The following is a 14,359-nucleotide window of genomic DNA, read 5'->3' as shown; positions in this document are numbered from 1 at the left end:
TTAGATATTAGGAAGAATTACTTGACTGAGAGGGTGGTCAGGCACTGGAACAGCCTGCCCAGGGAGGTGGTGGAGTCACCATCCCTGGAGGTATTTAAGAAACGTGTAGACATGGCTCTTCAGGGCATGCTCTAGTGCCTGAGATTATTGGTTTGTGGGTGGATGTGATGTGGTGGGGTGTTGTGTGTGTCATTGGGTGGTTTTTTGGGTTGGGTTTTTTTTTGTTGTGGTTGGACTGGATGATCTCAGAGGTCCCTTCCAACCATGATGATTCTGTGCTCTTTGGCACGTAGCTCACCGTGCACCTCTGTTCCCTCTTTCAGATGAGAGGACGCGGTCATTTTTAGACATATCAGGCAACACCAGCCGCATACTTCGCCAAGGACAAGGGAGGTCCTCTGCGCCCTCCGTGAAGGAGCTGTCGGCTCTCTATCTCTCCCAGACAGCTGCTGCTGCTGACGCCGGCAGCCCCCCACAGCCGGTAAGCACCATGCATCACCATCCCCCACAATGGCATCCAAACAATGTCCCGTCCCAACAAGTGGCTCTAAGAGGGTGAGAGAGAACATGTCTGGTTTGGTGAATCTGGAGGAGAAACGTGGCATTTTTGTTTATCCAAAAATGACCAGCTTTCCCTTGCCATTTGCAAATATTGTACAAATGTCATCAGGGGTACTGATACGTATGTGTATCATAGAATGATTTAGGTTGGAAAAGGCTTTTAAGATCATTGAGTCCAACCATAAACCTAACACTGCCCGTTTCATCACTAAACCATGTCCCATAACCTGGTACGATGTACACACCACATATACATACACACATATATATACACACTATATTCACACAGGCACACACATACCCACACACATGCACTAGCCCATACAAGCAGTTAATTCACACATAAGTTTCCACTGTATTTGCATGTAAATATTTGCATGTTCACATCCATGGAGGACATATTCAGTACACGGCAACACATACATCTCCATGCACATATATATGTCCATATATATGTCACAGTCAGGCATAACTTTACAGGGTGCTCTCTCTGTGTCCTTCCGTTTGTTGCCCTTGGTCTGGGATCCAAGAATTCAATCCCCCACTCCAGGCTGATCACTGGGTCATAGGATAATTCAGGTTATAAGCTTTATGCAGCTCTGAGTTACATTTCCCCCATTTCCCCAGCCCCACTGGTGATCCAAGAGTAACATGGGATGTGATTTCACACCTGGATTTTTCCTGCAGGCACGTTCGTGCTCCTTCCCATGCTCAGTCTTTTGCCAGGTCCCTGCCCTCTCCAGTATATCAGGGCTCTGTACTGGAAGAGTCCAGATTGAAGCAGCCCAAGTTGATAATAAATAAGCTGAGACTTTAATTGGAAAAATATGACTGGTTACCTGCAATGAAGCAGTTTTTGACTCCTGTAAAGGCTGTCCTGCCGTCCTATGCCCCGTGCTCACATGGGTTTCACCTCGGACTGGGGATGTACATGAACCATGTGTCTTGCTCAGCAGTCTATGATGAGAAATGTTGACAAATGCTTCTTCACCGGAAATGTCTCTTCACCAGAATCTCTACTAATTGAAATCTTCCAATTAATCTGTATTGCAATAAGATGTTCTGGTTGGGAAAAAATAGAAATCTGAGATTAAAAAAAAAAAATAATAGCCATTTCAAAACAACGAATTTCACAATCCATAAGGCAATTACAAATGTAGAATCATTTTATTTTAAAAATATTAAAGTATAAACAAAAATATAGGCTAAATCAAACTTTGGAGAAATCAGTGCTTGCTTCATGTTTCCCCCAGCTCTAAACAAATGTGTTTGGGGTTTCATGACTGAGAATTTGGCAAAAAAAGTATTCCTTATCAACCTGGAATAAGATTATTTTTTTTTTCCCAGCTGTATTGAAGTGCCAGTGAACAAAAACTAGCTCTAAACAAATGCGTTTGGGGTTTCATGACTGAGAGTTTGGCAAAAAAAGTATTTCTGATCACCCTGGAATAAGATTATTTTTTTTCCCAGCTGTATTGAACTGCCAGTGAACAAAAACCCCTCATCTGTGATGGTTTTCATCTCTCTGTAGTTGATACGTATATAGAGAGATAGATAAATACACACAGATAATGTGTCTTTCTATGCAGTTTGATGACATTTCTCCCTATGCTTTTCCCAGAGTACTGTGAAGGACAACTCCATTCGCCCTCCCCACAGCCAGAGAAAAAGCAAGGTAAGAACTGTTAAAGATAAGCACAGTTATCTAACCAAATATTTGTGGACTGTGGTGGAGTGTGATTTAAATAAATGCCCACACAAGGCAGTGAGGAGTGCTTTCATACTGAATATAGCTATCAGCTGCTCAGTCGCCCTTCCCTGCATTCAGCAGTACTTCACAGATTCAAAAAAAAAAAATAAAAATCCCTGATTTTTAAAAGTGCATTCAAAGTATGTTGGCTCATGTAAAAGATTTGCATTTTACATTTGCTGCAAACTATGCTGGCCCACACAAGGCAGTGAGGAGTGCTTTCATGCTGAATATAGCTATCAGCTGCTCAGTTGCCCTTCCCTGCGTTCAGCAGTTCTTCACAGATTCAAAAAAAAAAAATAGTTGATATGTGTATAGAGAGATAGATAAATACACACAGATAATGTGTCTTTCTATGCAGTTTGATGACATTTCTCCCTATGCTTTTCCCAGAGTACTGTGAAGGACAACTCCATTCGCCCTCCCCACAGCCAGAGAAAAAGCAAGGTAAGAACTGTTAAAGATAAGCACGGTTATCTAACCAAATATTTGTGGACTGTGGTGGAGTGTGATTTAAATAAATGCCCACACAAGGCAGTGAGGAGTGCTTTCATACTGAATATAGCTATCAGCTGCTCAGTCGCCCTTCCCTGCATTCAGCAGTACTTCACAGATTCAAAAAAAAAAAATAAAAATCCCTGATTTTTAAAAGTGCATTCAAAGTATGTTGGCTCATGTAAAAGATTTGCATTTTACATTTGCTGCAAACTATGCTGATTTTGGTATTCTGCTTTTTTTTTTTTTTTCTTCACTAATGTTCAATACTTATTTTTAGCCAGAACAATCTGTGTGTAACAGAGTGAAATAACACCGCGCGCCATTGCTTTGAGCAACAACTAATAATATTCCAGGCATAACTCTACAGACGTAACTCCGCAGGCATGCCAAGGGTCAGCAGATCTGTTTACTGAAAGGAAAGCCACCAGGATTACAGTCTCTTTTAGATAATGATTACAGGCCTCGGCTACCTTCCCTTTGGATAAAGGCCAAGCCGGGGCAGGTCGCAGGTATTCGGTTCAGCGCTCGGTCCTCAGGCTTCCTGAGCTGAGGAGAAAAAATGCAGAAAGTGAGGTTCAAGGGTAGGCTAAACAGTCACAGTCCAACCCATCACGACTGCAGCCTCTCTTCACTCCTGCACCCCACGCTGCTCTGGGTTTGAGCTGAGCTCAGGCTGGCTGAGTCTAAACAGGTCTAACTTTTGCCGGCTGTTACCCAAACCTCTGCTCCCTCAGCCTTGCATTTTCCTCCTAACAGAGCACAGAATTTAGCCTGCTGATTCCAGCAGCTTGTAAACATTTGATAGCCTAGTGCTCATGCAAGTCTGCAAGTCAAAAGAGCTTTATTATTTAAGTCTCCATGTGTATAATGGTGCATTACTCTTTTGCAAACGATGGTATAGAGTACACATGTGAGTCCAACAGAATAAATCGTTAGTCAGGCAGATATCTTTCCCCAGGCCCTCACTCCTGTACTGTGGGCAACCCATGGTGCTACCAAAAGTCCACCATGCCAGCTGCCTGCCCAAAACCAGGCTGTCCTCATCAGCTCAGTTTGACACAGTCGTTTGGTTCCCTCTACCCATTTTCTTCTTGAGACCTTCCCACAAATAGCTCCTTGGCTTTCTCCTACACCCATATCCTACGTTCCCAGAGTCTCCACAGGTCCTCACACTGCCCTGGACTCTTGGGAGCAAGAGGGGGAAGTTAAGTTTTAGCTCGCTACTCCAAGACACCCTTCTTCATGTTATTCTTGTGGTGAATCTCTCTTGCTGACACAATCCAAATGGGGCATCTCTGTTACGCTGTAGCTGGACTGAATCCTGGGGACCATAGACTAACCACCACACGTGCCTGGATTTGAGACCTTGCTTTAGAGCGCGTTGCTGTGGAACCAGAGCTAACCCCAAGCCTGGAGCGTGTGCAGTGGTGTGATGTTTTGCAGTGCTGTGAGCTACTGAACCAAAGGTATGAAGCTCAGTAGGTGCATGGATTTCCCTTGTTTGGCTGGCTTTTTCCTTTGCCGTTCTCACTACTAATGGCCATGGGGTTGGGGGGTAAGAGGTGATGCTGACATTTAAAACTGTTTCCCTAAAGATGGCAGAGCCTCAAAAATCATCTAAAGTTGCCATCACGAAAATGGAAGACGACTTACCTCCCCCTCCCGCCCTGGGCTCGGTCCAGGTCAGCGCTCCAGGCAACCATGATCCCAACCCACTCCCTGTGCCTCCTCCAAAGCAAGCCTTCTCCAAATTCTACCAGCAGCGTCAAGTGAATGAGCTAAAGAGGCTCTACAGACATATGCATCCTGAGCTCAGGAAGAACTTAGAAGAAGCTGTGACTGAGGACCTAGCAGAAATGCTTAATACTGAAGATCCCAATGCACAGGCATCTGTGAACCTGGACAAAGTTCTTCCAGGAGAGGTTCAGTCCATGCGCTGGATCTTTGAGAACTGGGCACTTGACTCCATTGGAGATCACCAAGCCACAAAGAAGCTGACAGAAGAAGAGGTCATTCCCAGTGGGGATGTGAAAAGTACTTCCCTGAGATTTGAAAGCCAGGCAATCAATGGGGACAGTCTGTCAACATCAGCCAAGGTATCAGACACAGACCTTGCCAGAGGGGATGTGCATACCGCTCGGTGGCTGTTTGAAACCCAACCACTAGACTCATTAAACAAACTGTATTCAGATGAAACTGAAATGCAGGAGGCGGTTCTCAAGGAGCCTGTCCAGGGAGGTGATGTGAAAGGTGCCAAACAGCTCTTTGAAGCACAGTCCTTGGATGCTATAGGGCGCTGCTGTTCTGTGGAGGAGAAGAGTATCCTGCAGCTCAAGTCAGAAATCCAGGAGCTAAAAGGAGATGTTAAGAAGACTATCAGGCTCTTCCAAACAGAGCCACTCTGTGCCATCAGGGATAAAACTGGGAACATCCATGAAATCAAGTCCGTCTGCCGAGAAGAAATTCAGAGCAACGCAGTCAGAACAGCTCGCTGGCTGTTTGAGACTCAGCCCCTGGATACCATCAACAAGGACACTTCCAAAGTGCAAATAATCCGTGGGATTTCACTGGAAGAAATTGGAAGGCCAGATGTCAGTGGAGCAAGGTGGATATTTGAAACTCAGCCTCTGGATGCCATCAGAGAAATCACCGTTGAAGAACAGGACTTCAAGGCTTCAACAGATTTTGTCACAGGGGCAGATGTCAGTAAACAGAGAATGCTCTTTGAGACCCAGACTCTTGATTCTCTGAAAGGAGAAGCTTCAGAAAGCATTGTAGCCAAAGAACAAGTTGTTGGAGGTGACGTGAAATCCACACTCTGGCTATTCGAAACCCAGCCAATGGAAACCCTGAAAGACAATTTTGAGGTGGGCCGTTTAAAGAAAGTAGAGCTTTCAGCAGAGGAGAAGGGCGATGTAAAGCAAAGAAAATATGTCTTTGAGACCTGTCCCTTTGGCAACATCTCCAAGGCATTTGAGGAAGAAATTCCAGCCACCAGCACAGAAGAGGTAGTGAAAGGGGATGTGAAGTCTTTCAAGACCCTGTTTGAGACTATTCCCTTAGACAGCATCAAGCAGGCTGATTCTGAGCCTGTCACCAAAGAAGAGGAGAAAATTCCAGCTGGCAATGTCAAAGCCAACCAAATCCTGTTTGAGACAACACCTCTGTATGCCATCAAGGATAGCTTTGGCAATTTCCATGAAGTCACCTCTGTAAGCAGAGAGCAAATCATCAGTGGTGATGTCAAGAACTACAAATGGATGTTTGAAACCAGGCCCCTGGACCAGTTTGATGAGAGCACCAAGAAAGTAGATATAATACGGGGCATCACAAAACAAGAGGTGGTGGCTGGTGATGTCAGAACTGCCAAATGGCTCTTTGAAACTCAGCCCATGGATGTCATTCATCACCAAGCCATGCAAGGTGAGGAGCAGCCCCAAGTGAAGCGGGAGATCTCCCAGCGGGGGGATGTGAAGACCTGCAGGTGGCTTTTTGAGACCCAGCCCATTCACACCCTGTATGAGAAGTCTGAAAAGAAGCAGGAGGAGGATGGCATTGTGCCCCAAGCTGATGTGAAGTCGTACACGTGGATGTTTGAGACTCAGCCCCTGGACTCCCTGAAAGGGCAGGAGGAGCAGTATTTACAAGTCAGTAAGGCATACACTCAGGAGGAATTGCAAGGAGTTGATGTCAAAACTGTCCGGCACCTATTTGAGACTGAACCCTTGGGCAGTGGTGCTGTCGGTGAAGCTGACCGAAAGAAAACCATGCGGTACTCCAGTCGCGTAGAGATACAGTCTGGGGAAGTGTCAAGAGTGAAGGAGTTCTTTGAAGCTAAGCCCTTGGATACAGCCACCAAACCAACATCCCAGAAGAATGATGGGACAATTGAAGCTGGATCCGTGCACAAGTTCACTTGGCTCTTTGAGAACTACCCCATGGACACCCTGAAGGACAGCTCTGAGGGCATACAAGAAATCCCTCCAGAGAAGGATATCAAGGGGGGAGATGTTGGAGGCAAAAGATTTGTATTTGAGACCTATTCCCTTGACCAAATCCATGACAAAGTGGATGAGACAGAGCTCCAGAAGATCCAGAAAGACACCATAAGCAAAGCTAATGTCAAGTCCTGCACAATGCTCTTTGAAAGCCAACCCTTATATGCTATTCAGGACAAAGAGGGGGGATACCATGAGGTCACCTCAGTGCAGAAAGAAGAAATCATGAAAGGTGATGTGAAAGGTGCCCGGTGGTTGTTTGAAACTAAGCCCCTGGATCAGATCAAGAAGGAAGAAGAGGTGTTTGTGATTAGGGCCGTCACCCAAGAGGACATCAAGAAAGGAGATGTCCAGACTGCCCGGTGGAGGTTTGAGACTGAGCCTCTTGACTCCTTCTCAGAGGGAAAGATGTCTGTGCCCAGAACAGTAGATGATGTGCAGAAGGGAGATGTTCAGTCCAACAAGCAGCTCTTTGAGTCCCAACAAGTAGGTCAGAAGAAGTACGTGAGGATGGTCAGTGTCAGTGATGTTCAGAGGGGTGATGTGAGGACATCCACTTGGCTTTTTGAAAACCAGCCTGTGGACTCCCTGTATGGGGATGCAGAGAGAGGCTCGCCTATCAGTACAGTGCAGAGAGAGGACAGACAAAAAGGGGATGTAAAACGCTGCACCTGGTTGTTTGAAACCCAGCCAATGGACACCCTTAAGGACCCAGAAGTGACGGCCAATGCTGGCACCCAAGAAGTGATCCCTCGTGCAGATGTGAAAAGTACAACGTGGCTCTTCGAGAGCACTCCCTTGGATAAATTTAGTGCTTCTGAAGGTAGTATAGAAACAGAACTGAAAGAAAGGACCATGAAGGAGACTTTAGAGACACTCTGCACTTACCAGGCTATTCAGCATGATGGGATCCTCATTGAAGCCAATGATATGGAGAGTGTGAAGATGGTGAAGTACCAGCTCAGCAGCCCAGGTGCTCCAGAGATCCTAAAAGAGGAGATTGTGGGAGGCCATTTGCAAAGGATCATGCTGCAACTCCTGCACAGAACCAATGTGGAGGCACAGAGTGTGCTAGTGGAGGAGGACAGAGAGGGCAAGATCAAAGTAAGCCCATTGCAGCTACTGGACCAGAGTGAAGCTGTTAAAGGCAAAGAGGACTTGAGTGGAAATGTAGCTAAGGCTTTACAGGGTCTCCTCAGTCAAGACGCTTCCATCAAAAAAGGGATGGTCTTACAAGAGACAAAGTCAGGATCAGTGAAGATGACACTCTACTCCCTCCTATTCCATTCTGTCCAGCAGAAAGTTGTCAAGGGGGATGTGAAGTCAACGATAGGGAACCTGTTGGCTTCTTCTCAGGAGCAGAAAGCAACAGCAACCATTAAGCGTGAGGACAATGAGAAAGGAAATGTCCAGCTTTTTGCAAGCTGCATTGAGAAGGGAGATCTAGACTACCTGAAGAATCTCCAGCAGGAGTCAGAGATACAGTCCCTCATCTCTTCCCAAGCAGAGCAGGGGGCAGACGAGAGTGCCCCACGGGTTGTGCAGGGGGCTAAGATACATATCTTACCAAATAAAGAACAAATAGAGAAAGTAATTGCAGAGGGTGAGCCAGGGGCTATGGCGGGAGCAAGGAAGGTGTTGGCATGTGAAAGCGTGGGCAAAGAGGGTGTGTTAGAGAGAGAGACTGTGCATGCAACAGGTGTGACAGGCACCACTGTGCAATGTCTTGGGAAACCCCTGCCCACAGTGATGGGAAAGGAAGAAATGCTGTCAGGGGGGCTTAAAGTGACTACAAAGTCAATTCAAAGGGTTGCAGATGTCAGCAAGAAAGCAGAGAAAGAAGAAGCATCCTCTGCCTGTTTGAAGGAACCCAAAGCTATGATGCAAGGCATATCATCAACCCAAGTGACAGCTCAGAGGGAAGAAGTTGATGGGAAACAGCAGAGTTTGGTGACGGGGGAAGCCAGTCAGAGGCAGCCAGAAGAAAAGGCCCTCGGGAGTGATCTTCAGGCTGCGATGCAAAGCCTGAGGCTAGCAACAGCAGAGGCAAAAAACATTCAACATCATGTCCAGAGCAAGCTACAGAGGAACAGGGAGGAGGTCCACATGGCCTGCAGGCAGCAAGCAGTCAGCACACAGGGCACAGTGACCCTTCAATCAACCGTACGCCAACAAGAGACTGCGTCCACCAGGCAGGAGAGCACCAGCACTGCCAGCAGGACCACCACATCTAGAGTCCAGGAGACATCCAAGAGTCACACAAGCGTGTCTCAGAAGAGCATAGCATCACACAAAAAGGTCAGTGCTTCAGAGGAAGTACAGGCAGGACAACTATTGGGCCAGGAAAGCCAAGTTGTGCCTAGTAGAGATGTTAGCATTAAAGATGGCCTTTATACTGCCACACCCGTGAAAACCTATATAAACCCTTTTGTTGAGTCTGATTACAAAGAGCAATCAGTGCAAGAAGAAAGAGATGTTATTGTCAGAGGGGATGTACAGACAGCTATCAGAGCACTGCAAAGTGCCGCCACAGAACAGCGCCTGGTAGAAAAGGAGGACGTTGTCCGAGGTAATTTAAAAGCCACACTTCAGTCGCTGGAAAAGTCTAACGTTAATGTCTCCAGAGGGGATTATAAAGCCGCTATGATATACAGAAATGCAGGGCAGTCCTATTCTGTGTGTAAAAAGAAAAATGAGACTCAAGTCGTTAGTAACCAGACAGCTGTAGTGGCTTCAGGGTCACAAGCTGATAATGACTTTCCTCCTCCTCCCCCAGTTGCTGTGATGAAAGCAGAGCATTGCCCACCCTCAACTAAAGCAACAAGAGAAGGTGCCCTTCCACTACCAACCAGCAAAGATGAAGCCGCAGGATGTTCTGCACCACTCCAGACCCCTCCTCCTGCCCTCCCTTCTCTGTCCTGCAAACCCACTGATCAGAGTCCTGCAGAGAAGCCCAGGACTCCTCCAAAACCAGAAATTACTGCTCCACCCAGGAAAAAACCTGTTCCTCCTCCAAAACCTGAGCACCTCTTACACGAGGCACATTCTGCCTCTGCAAGTAGCAGCACAAGCAGATCAACCAAACCCGTCCCTCCACCCGTGCCTCCAAAACCTGCAAGCCTGAGGGAGATCAGCAAGCCAAAGCCTCCCCTCACAGAGCTGGGGTTAAGCTGCATGGAAGGTTGTGAACAATCAGTCCATGGGGAGGTTCAAGCAAAATGCTGCACTTTGGAGACGCCTGGGAACAAGCCTGTCACAGTTCAGGGTGTGACCCCTGAGAGAAAGCTGCCAAAAAACATTGCCAAAACCCCTCTGCAAATGGCAGAAGAAAGGTACAAGGCAAGCAGAGGAGGTCAAGGAAAGGTGGAATCTGACAATGCAAAGACTTCAAAGCCTATAGAAAATGGAGTGGTTAGTTTTCAAGTCGAACGGGGAATGATGAGCGGGAAAGCAGAGGCTATAAGGAGATGCACTGGTGAGGTGGTTCAGAGGCATATAGAGCTGTGCCAAGATGAGAATGGGTGCTCTTCAGCATCACCTCCACCGTGTCCTGGTAGAGCACAGACACCTAAAGTACCAGGGCAGACTGAGCCAAGCACCTCCCCTGTGGGCCACATCACTCCTCCAAAGAAAGGAGATGACATTGCACAAAATGCCACATCCAAGATGGAAAGAGAAAGTGTGTCTAATTCTTATGGGTTGTGGAATAGTCAGAGAGTCATACAGCAGGTGAATGAGATGAGCCAGATGTGTCATTCTACATCCTTCCATCAGCAGTCAATGAACTCCTTTGAAGAGCAAGTGCAGGGGAATAGTGGGGAATTGAAATGTCCTAATGGGAAGGCAGAGATATCTGGTCAGGAGAAGCCAGCAGTTGTTATGAGAGAAAAAGCCAGGAGAGAAACAGAAGATGAGCGTCGGAAGAGGTTGTCAGTACACAAAGAGGAGATAATGAAAGGCAACGTTAAGGAGGCTATGGAGATCTTCGAGAACCTCAGGAGACAGGAGGAGCTACAAGAGATCCTGACTCGAGTGAAGGAGTTTGAAGAGGAGACAAGCAAAGTGGACGTGAAAGCTCTGAAGAGCTTCTTTGAGAAGGTTCCTGAATGGGTTGTTCGTCAAAAGACCCACCAGGCCAAGCAACAGGATAGGGCTGACACACTAGCAAAGGAGGACACTGACAGTGTCTCCTCAGTGGAGATGGTTTTCGGGGACCTGGAACGAGCAAGTGCTGACATCATCCACCTGAAGGAGCAGACACTTGCCCGGCTCCTGGACATTGAGGAGGCCATCAAGAAAGTTCTTTATTCTGTCTCTAGTCTCAAGTCTGAGTCAGACATCGCTGGGCTCTCAGGACTATTCAAGGAGTCTATGGGGAACACCCAAAGCTCGGTGAGCAGCAGCAACATCCGTAAAATCAGTATTGTCTCAAGCAAAGCCAAGCAGGAGGGAACCACTCTGGAGGCAGGGGAAGCAGCATCTGGAGGGAGTGCAAAGGTGACAGAAAAAGATGAGGTAACCAAGGCAGAGCTTGGTGTCCCCCGCCTTGTTCAATCTCGTGGCAGCTCTCCCTCCTCACCTTCCTACATCTCCATCGAGTCTGCTGCCAGGAAACCGGCAGAATCACCCCGAACAGCACGTTCCCCACGGGATGTCCCTTCACCAGACTCTCTTGACACTTCAGGAAAGAGGGATGCTTTTACTCAGGACAGCTTTAGCTCCTTTAAGCACCCGCCAGCAGGTGAGAAGAGACCAGAGCCCATGCAAAAAAAAACTGGGCTAAGCTCAATGAAGCAGCACACCCTTGGCAATACCAACCACCAGATCAATGAGAAAGAGAAGTGCCCTCCAGACACCTCCAAAGGCAGCTGCCACTGTGGGATCAAAGGAGGCTTTTCAGACTACTGCTCCCTGAATGCACCCAGCCCACAAAATCCACGGAGGCAGAAAAGCATCCTGGAGCTGCAGACAGGACCTGATGGGTCCAAACTCTATGGAGCCACCCGGACTGTCATGGAGCAGTATGAGGAAATGGACCAGTTTGGAAACAAAATCATCACTTCATCCACCACAGTCACCAAGCAATCTGAGACACAAACATCTTCCACGTGTGATGTGATTTCTCATCCCCAATATGAGGTGTCTTCCTCACCTGTGTTTCGGAGGTACTCAAAGAGCCCAGGCAAAGACTTCCACACCAATGGCAGCTTTCAGGAGCCAGGAGTGGTCTTTGTCACCTTTGGAAACTCCAAGCCAAAGAAATAGGTGATTCTGGAGAGCAAGAGAGAACCGTGTAAGACAAGAAAAGAAAGTCCACAATAAAAAAAAAAAAATCACCTGGTTTATCTACATTACACAGAGGGATTCATCTACACCCAAAGGACTTCTCAGGGCCATCGTCTTGGTGTTTGCATACAGACAGGACAAATGCAGTCTGCCTTGATGCTGGAGGAGAGCAGCCCTCACCTGGCCAACCCAACAGACTTGGTGCTGCATCACAACCCTGACACTGTCAGAAGCACAAGGGAAAAATCCATCCATGGGCACCTTAGGGTAGCTTCTTCCCCCAAGAGTGTTTTGGGGAGGGGAATGAGAGTGTTACATAGAGCTTCTCTGAACTAATGCAGAGGAAAGGATAGGTAGGATCAATTTAAGAACCAACCAATCTGGTCATTGGCAAACACACACCTTTATGGTACCTTCTTTTTCTAACTTCAATACAGACTTTCCAAGAAGGGCATCCTAAACACACATATATACACGTACTCATATTGATGGGTGGGTTGGATAGGTTTTCTCTTAGCCATTAACAAAAGAATAGGAAAAAAAATATCTCAAATTGCAGTTGTTATTGGGGTTGGGGGAGGTATTTCTCAGTTTATTTTTCAGTTCCTGGAAAGTACTCGATGCCACTGAAAATCCTCAAGCCAAGACCTGAAGCTATTATCAGTGCCCTTCCCCCAAAGAAAGATGCTATAAAAGATTCTCTACTTGAGTCAGAATGGTTACTGCTTTCCTTTCTTTATTTTTAGAATTGTAATTTATTACTCAATATATACAAAAACCTTATTTTAGATTTTCCATGCTTTCGTACATGTTTACTGTTTAAATTCATTTTGAGACTTTGTAAAGCAATTTTCTTTTTATTATGACTTTGTTTTGTACATTCTCAACTCAAGATTTTAGATATTTTGTGGGTTGTTGTTTTTTTTTTTTTAACTTCTATTGCTGCATTCTGAAGGTAAACATTACCTTTAAAAATACTTTGGTCTGGTTGAGTGTCTTTTGTTGAGTGCTTGTTTCCTTTGAAAGTACCTAGAAATCATCTCTCAATGAACCAGCTGAACCACATACATATTGAGAGCACTCTAAACCACTGGAGGCATTTAGTCTCCATCTTCTTTACAGTGTGGGTGGCTTAATAGCCCTGCAACAAACAGCATTTATACTCTTGTCTAAAAACTGAGTTGAGTCCAGGGTGACATGCACCACCCAATCCAGGACCTTGTGTAGGTATGTGGAGACGGGGTAGGATGTATACACCAAGAAAGGTCTGAACACCTGCCTGTACCCATTTCCTCCATGTGAGATGGCAGCAGAGGTGTTGTACTTCCATAAACCTTACATGGAGGGGCAGTTGATGAACCAGCCATTGCTCGGTGTCTCAACTCACATCACAGATTGGCCTCAGTTTGGGAGTGAGGTGAGAGAGCAAGGAGTTTGCTCCAGGTGCGAAAGAAGGTGAGGACCCTTCAGAGTGACTGGATGGCTTCTCAGGGACCTGTGTCCTACAGCCTGGCTCAGACTCAGACTACAGACCCCTGGATCTGACCATAGACCTTCTAATTGATTCATAACAAGCCACCTCATCTCTCCGTTCATCAGTTTACTTTTCTTTTACTGTCCCCCAGAATGGGACAGTAACCTCGTTCAAAAAATCACATTTCAGTAAGAAGTTATAGTTAATATTTGCTTTCTTCCTCTGAGGAAAAAGAGCCCACGCTGATAAATGAACAGCAGGACACTGGGGAGGAAGGGACTTCAGAGTTTCAGAGTCTACAACTCCATATCCCTGAGCCCATAGCTAGGTTTTTAAATAGCAGATATCACCCCGCAGCATGCAACACCTTGTTCAAGGTGTTGTAAACCAGGTAGGAGTTTTGCTTTCCCCCTGCCCCCACCCCCGAAAACATAGGCACATACCAGAGCTCAATGGTTTACCTCTAGGACTCCATAAGCTTGAAAGAAAGATAAGTCCAAAATAAAGTAAAAACATCATTTCCACCAAGGAACACACCAAAGGTTGAGATAGAAGAGCTGATCATCATGAACTGAACATATCTGGTTTCAGAGAATCAGAAAAAATAACCACTTAGACCTTCCCAATTGTTTTAGAAGGACCAACTGCAGAAACAAGGGAGAGTCAGTAATCTGGGGCTCCTTGTTTGTTTCTCAGCTTGTTTCAGGATGTCCACGACACATGTTTGGTTCACTTCTTTTTAAGGGCAGCCACAAAGCAGTTTGAGTAAGCTGCAAACATGTTGCTTGGGCA

At 46.4% G+C, this 14,359-nt stretch overlaps 1 protein-coding gene across 3 annotated transcripts in view; it reads left to right on the top strand.

The window, feature by feature from the left end:
- The window catches only part of XIRP1 (xin actin binding repeat containing 1), a 24,869-nt gene extending 11,675 nt beyond the window's left edge, over positions 1-13,194 (top strand). For 2 of the 3 annotated variants that reach the window (XM_014945090.1, XM_014945091.1), the window contains exons 2-4: positions 324-481; positions 2,183-2,236; positions 4,405-13,194. In XM_014945090.1, the coding sequence (XP_014800576.1) occupies positions 4,405-12,072 (7,668 nt within the window). In that variant the 5' untranslated portion in view covers positions 324-481; positions 2,183-2,236 and the 3' untranslated portion in view covers positions 12,073-13,194. Of the gene's footprint in view, positions 1-323; positions 482-2,182; positions 2,237-2,704; positions 2,759-4,404 lie in introns of those variants that run through there. The other variant, XM_014945092.1, reaches the window with a different exon arrangement.
- Positions 13,195-14,359: the final 1,165 nt, after the last annotated feature.

The sequence above is a fragment of the Calidris pugnax genome, unplaced genomic scaffold (genome assembly GCF_001431845.1).
Source record: "Calidris pugnax isolate Ruff unplaced genomic scaffold, ASM143184v1 scaffold54, whole genome shotgun sequence".
In the NCBI taxonomy this organism is placed as follows: Eukaryota; Metazoa; Chordata; class Aves; order Charadriiformes; family Scolopacidae; genus Calidris; species Calidris pugnax.
The sequence above is the reverse complement of the archived record's forward strand: the minus strand, read 5'-3'. Positions and strand labels throughout refer to the sequence as shown.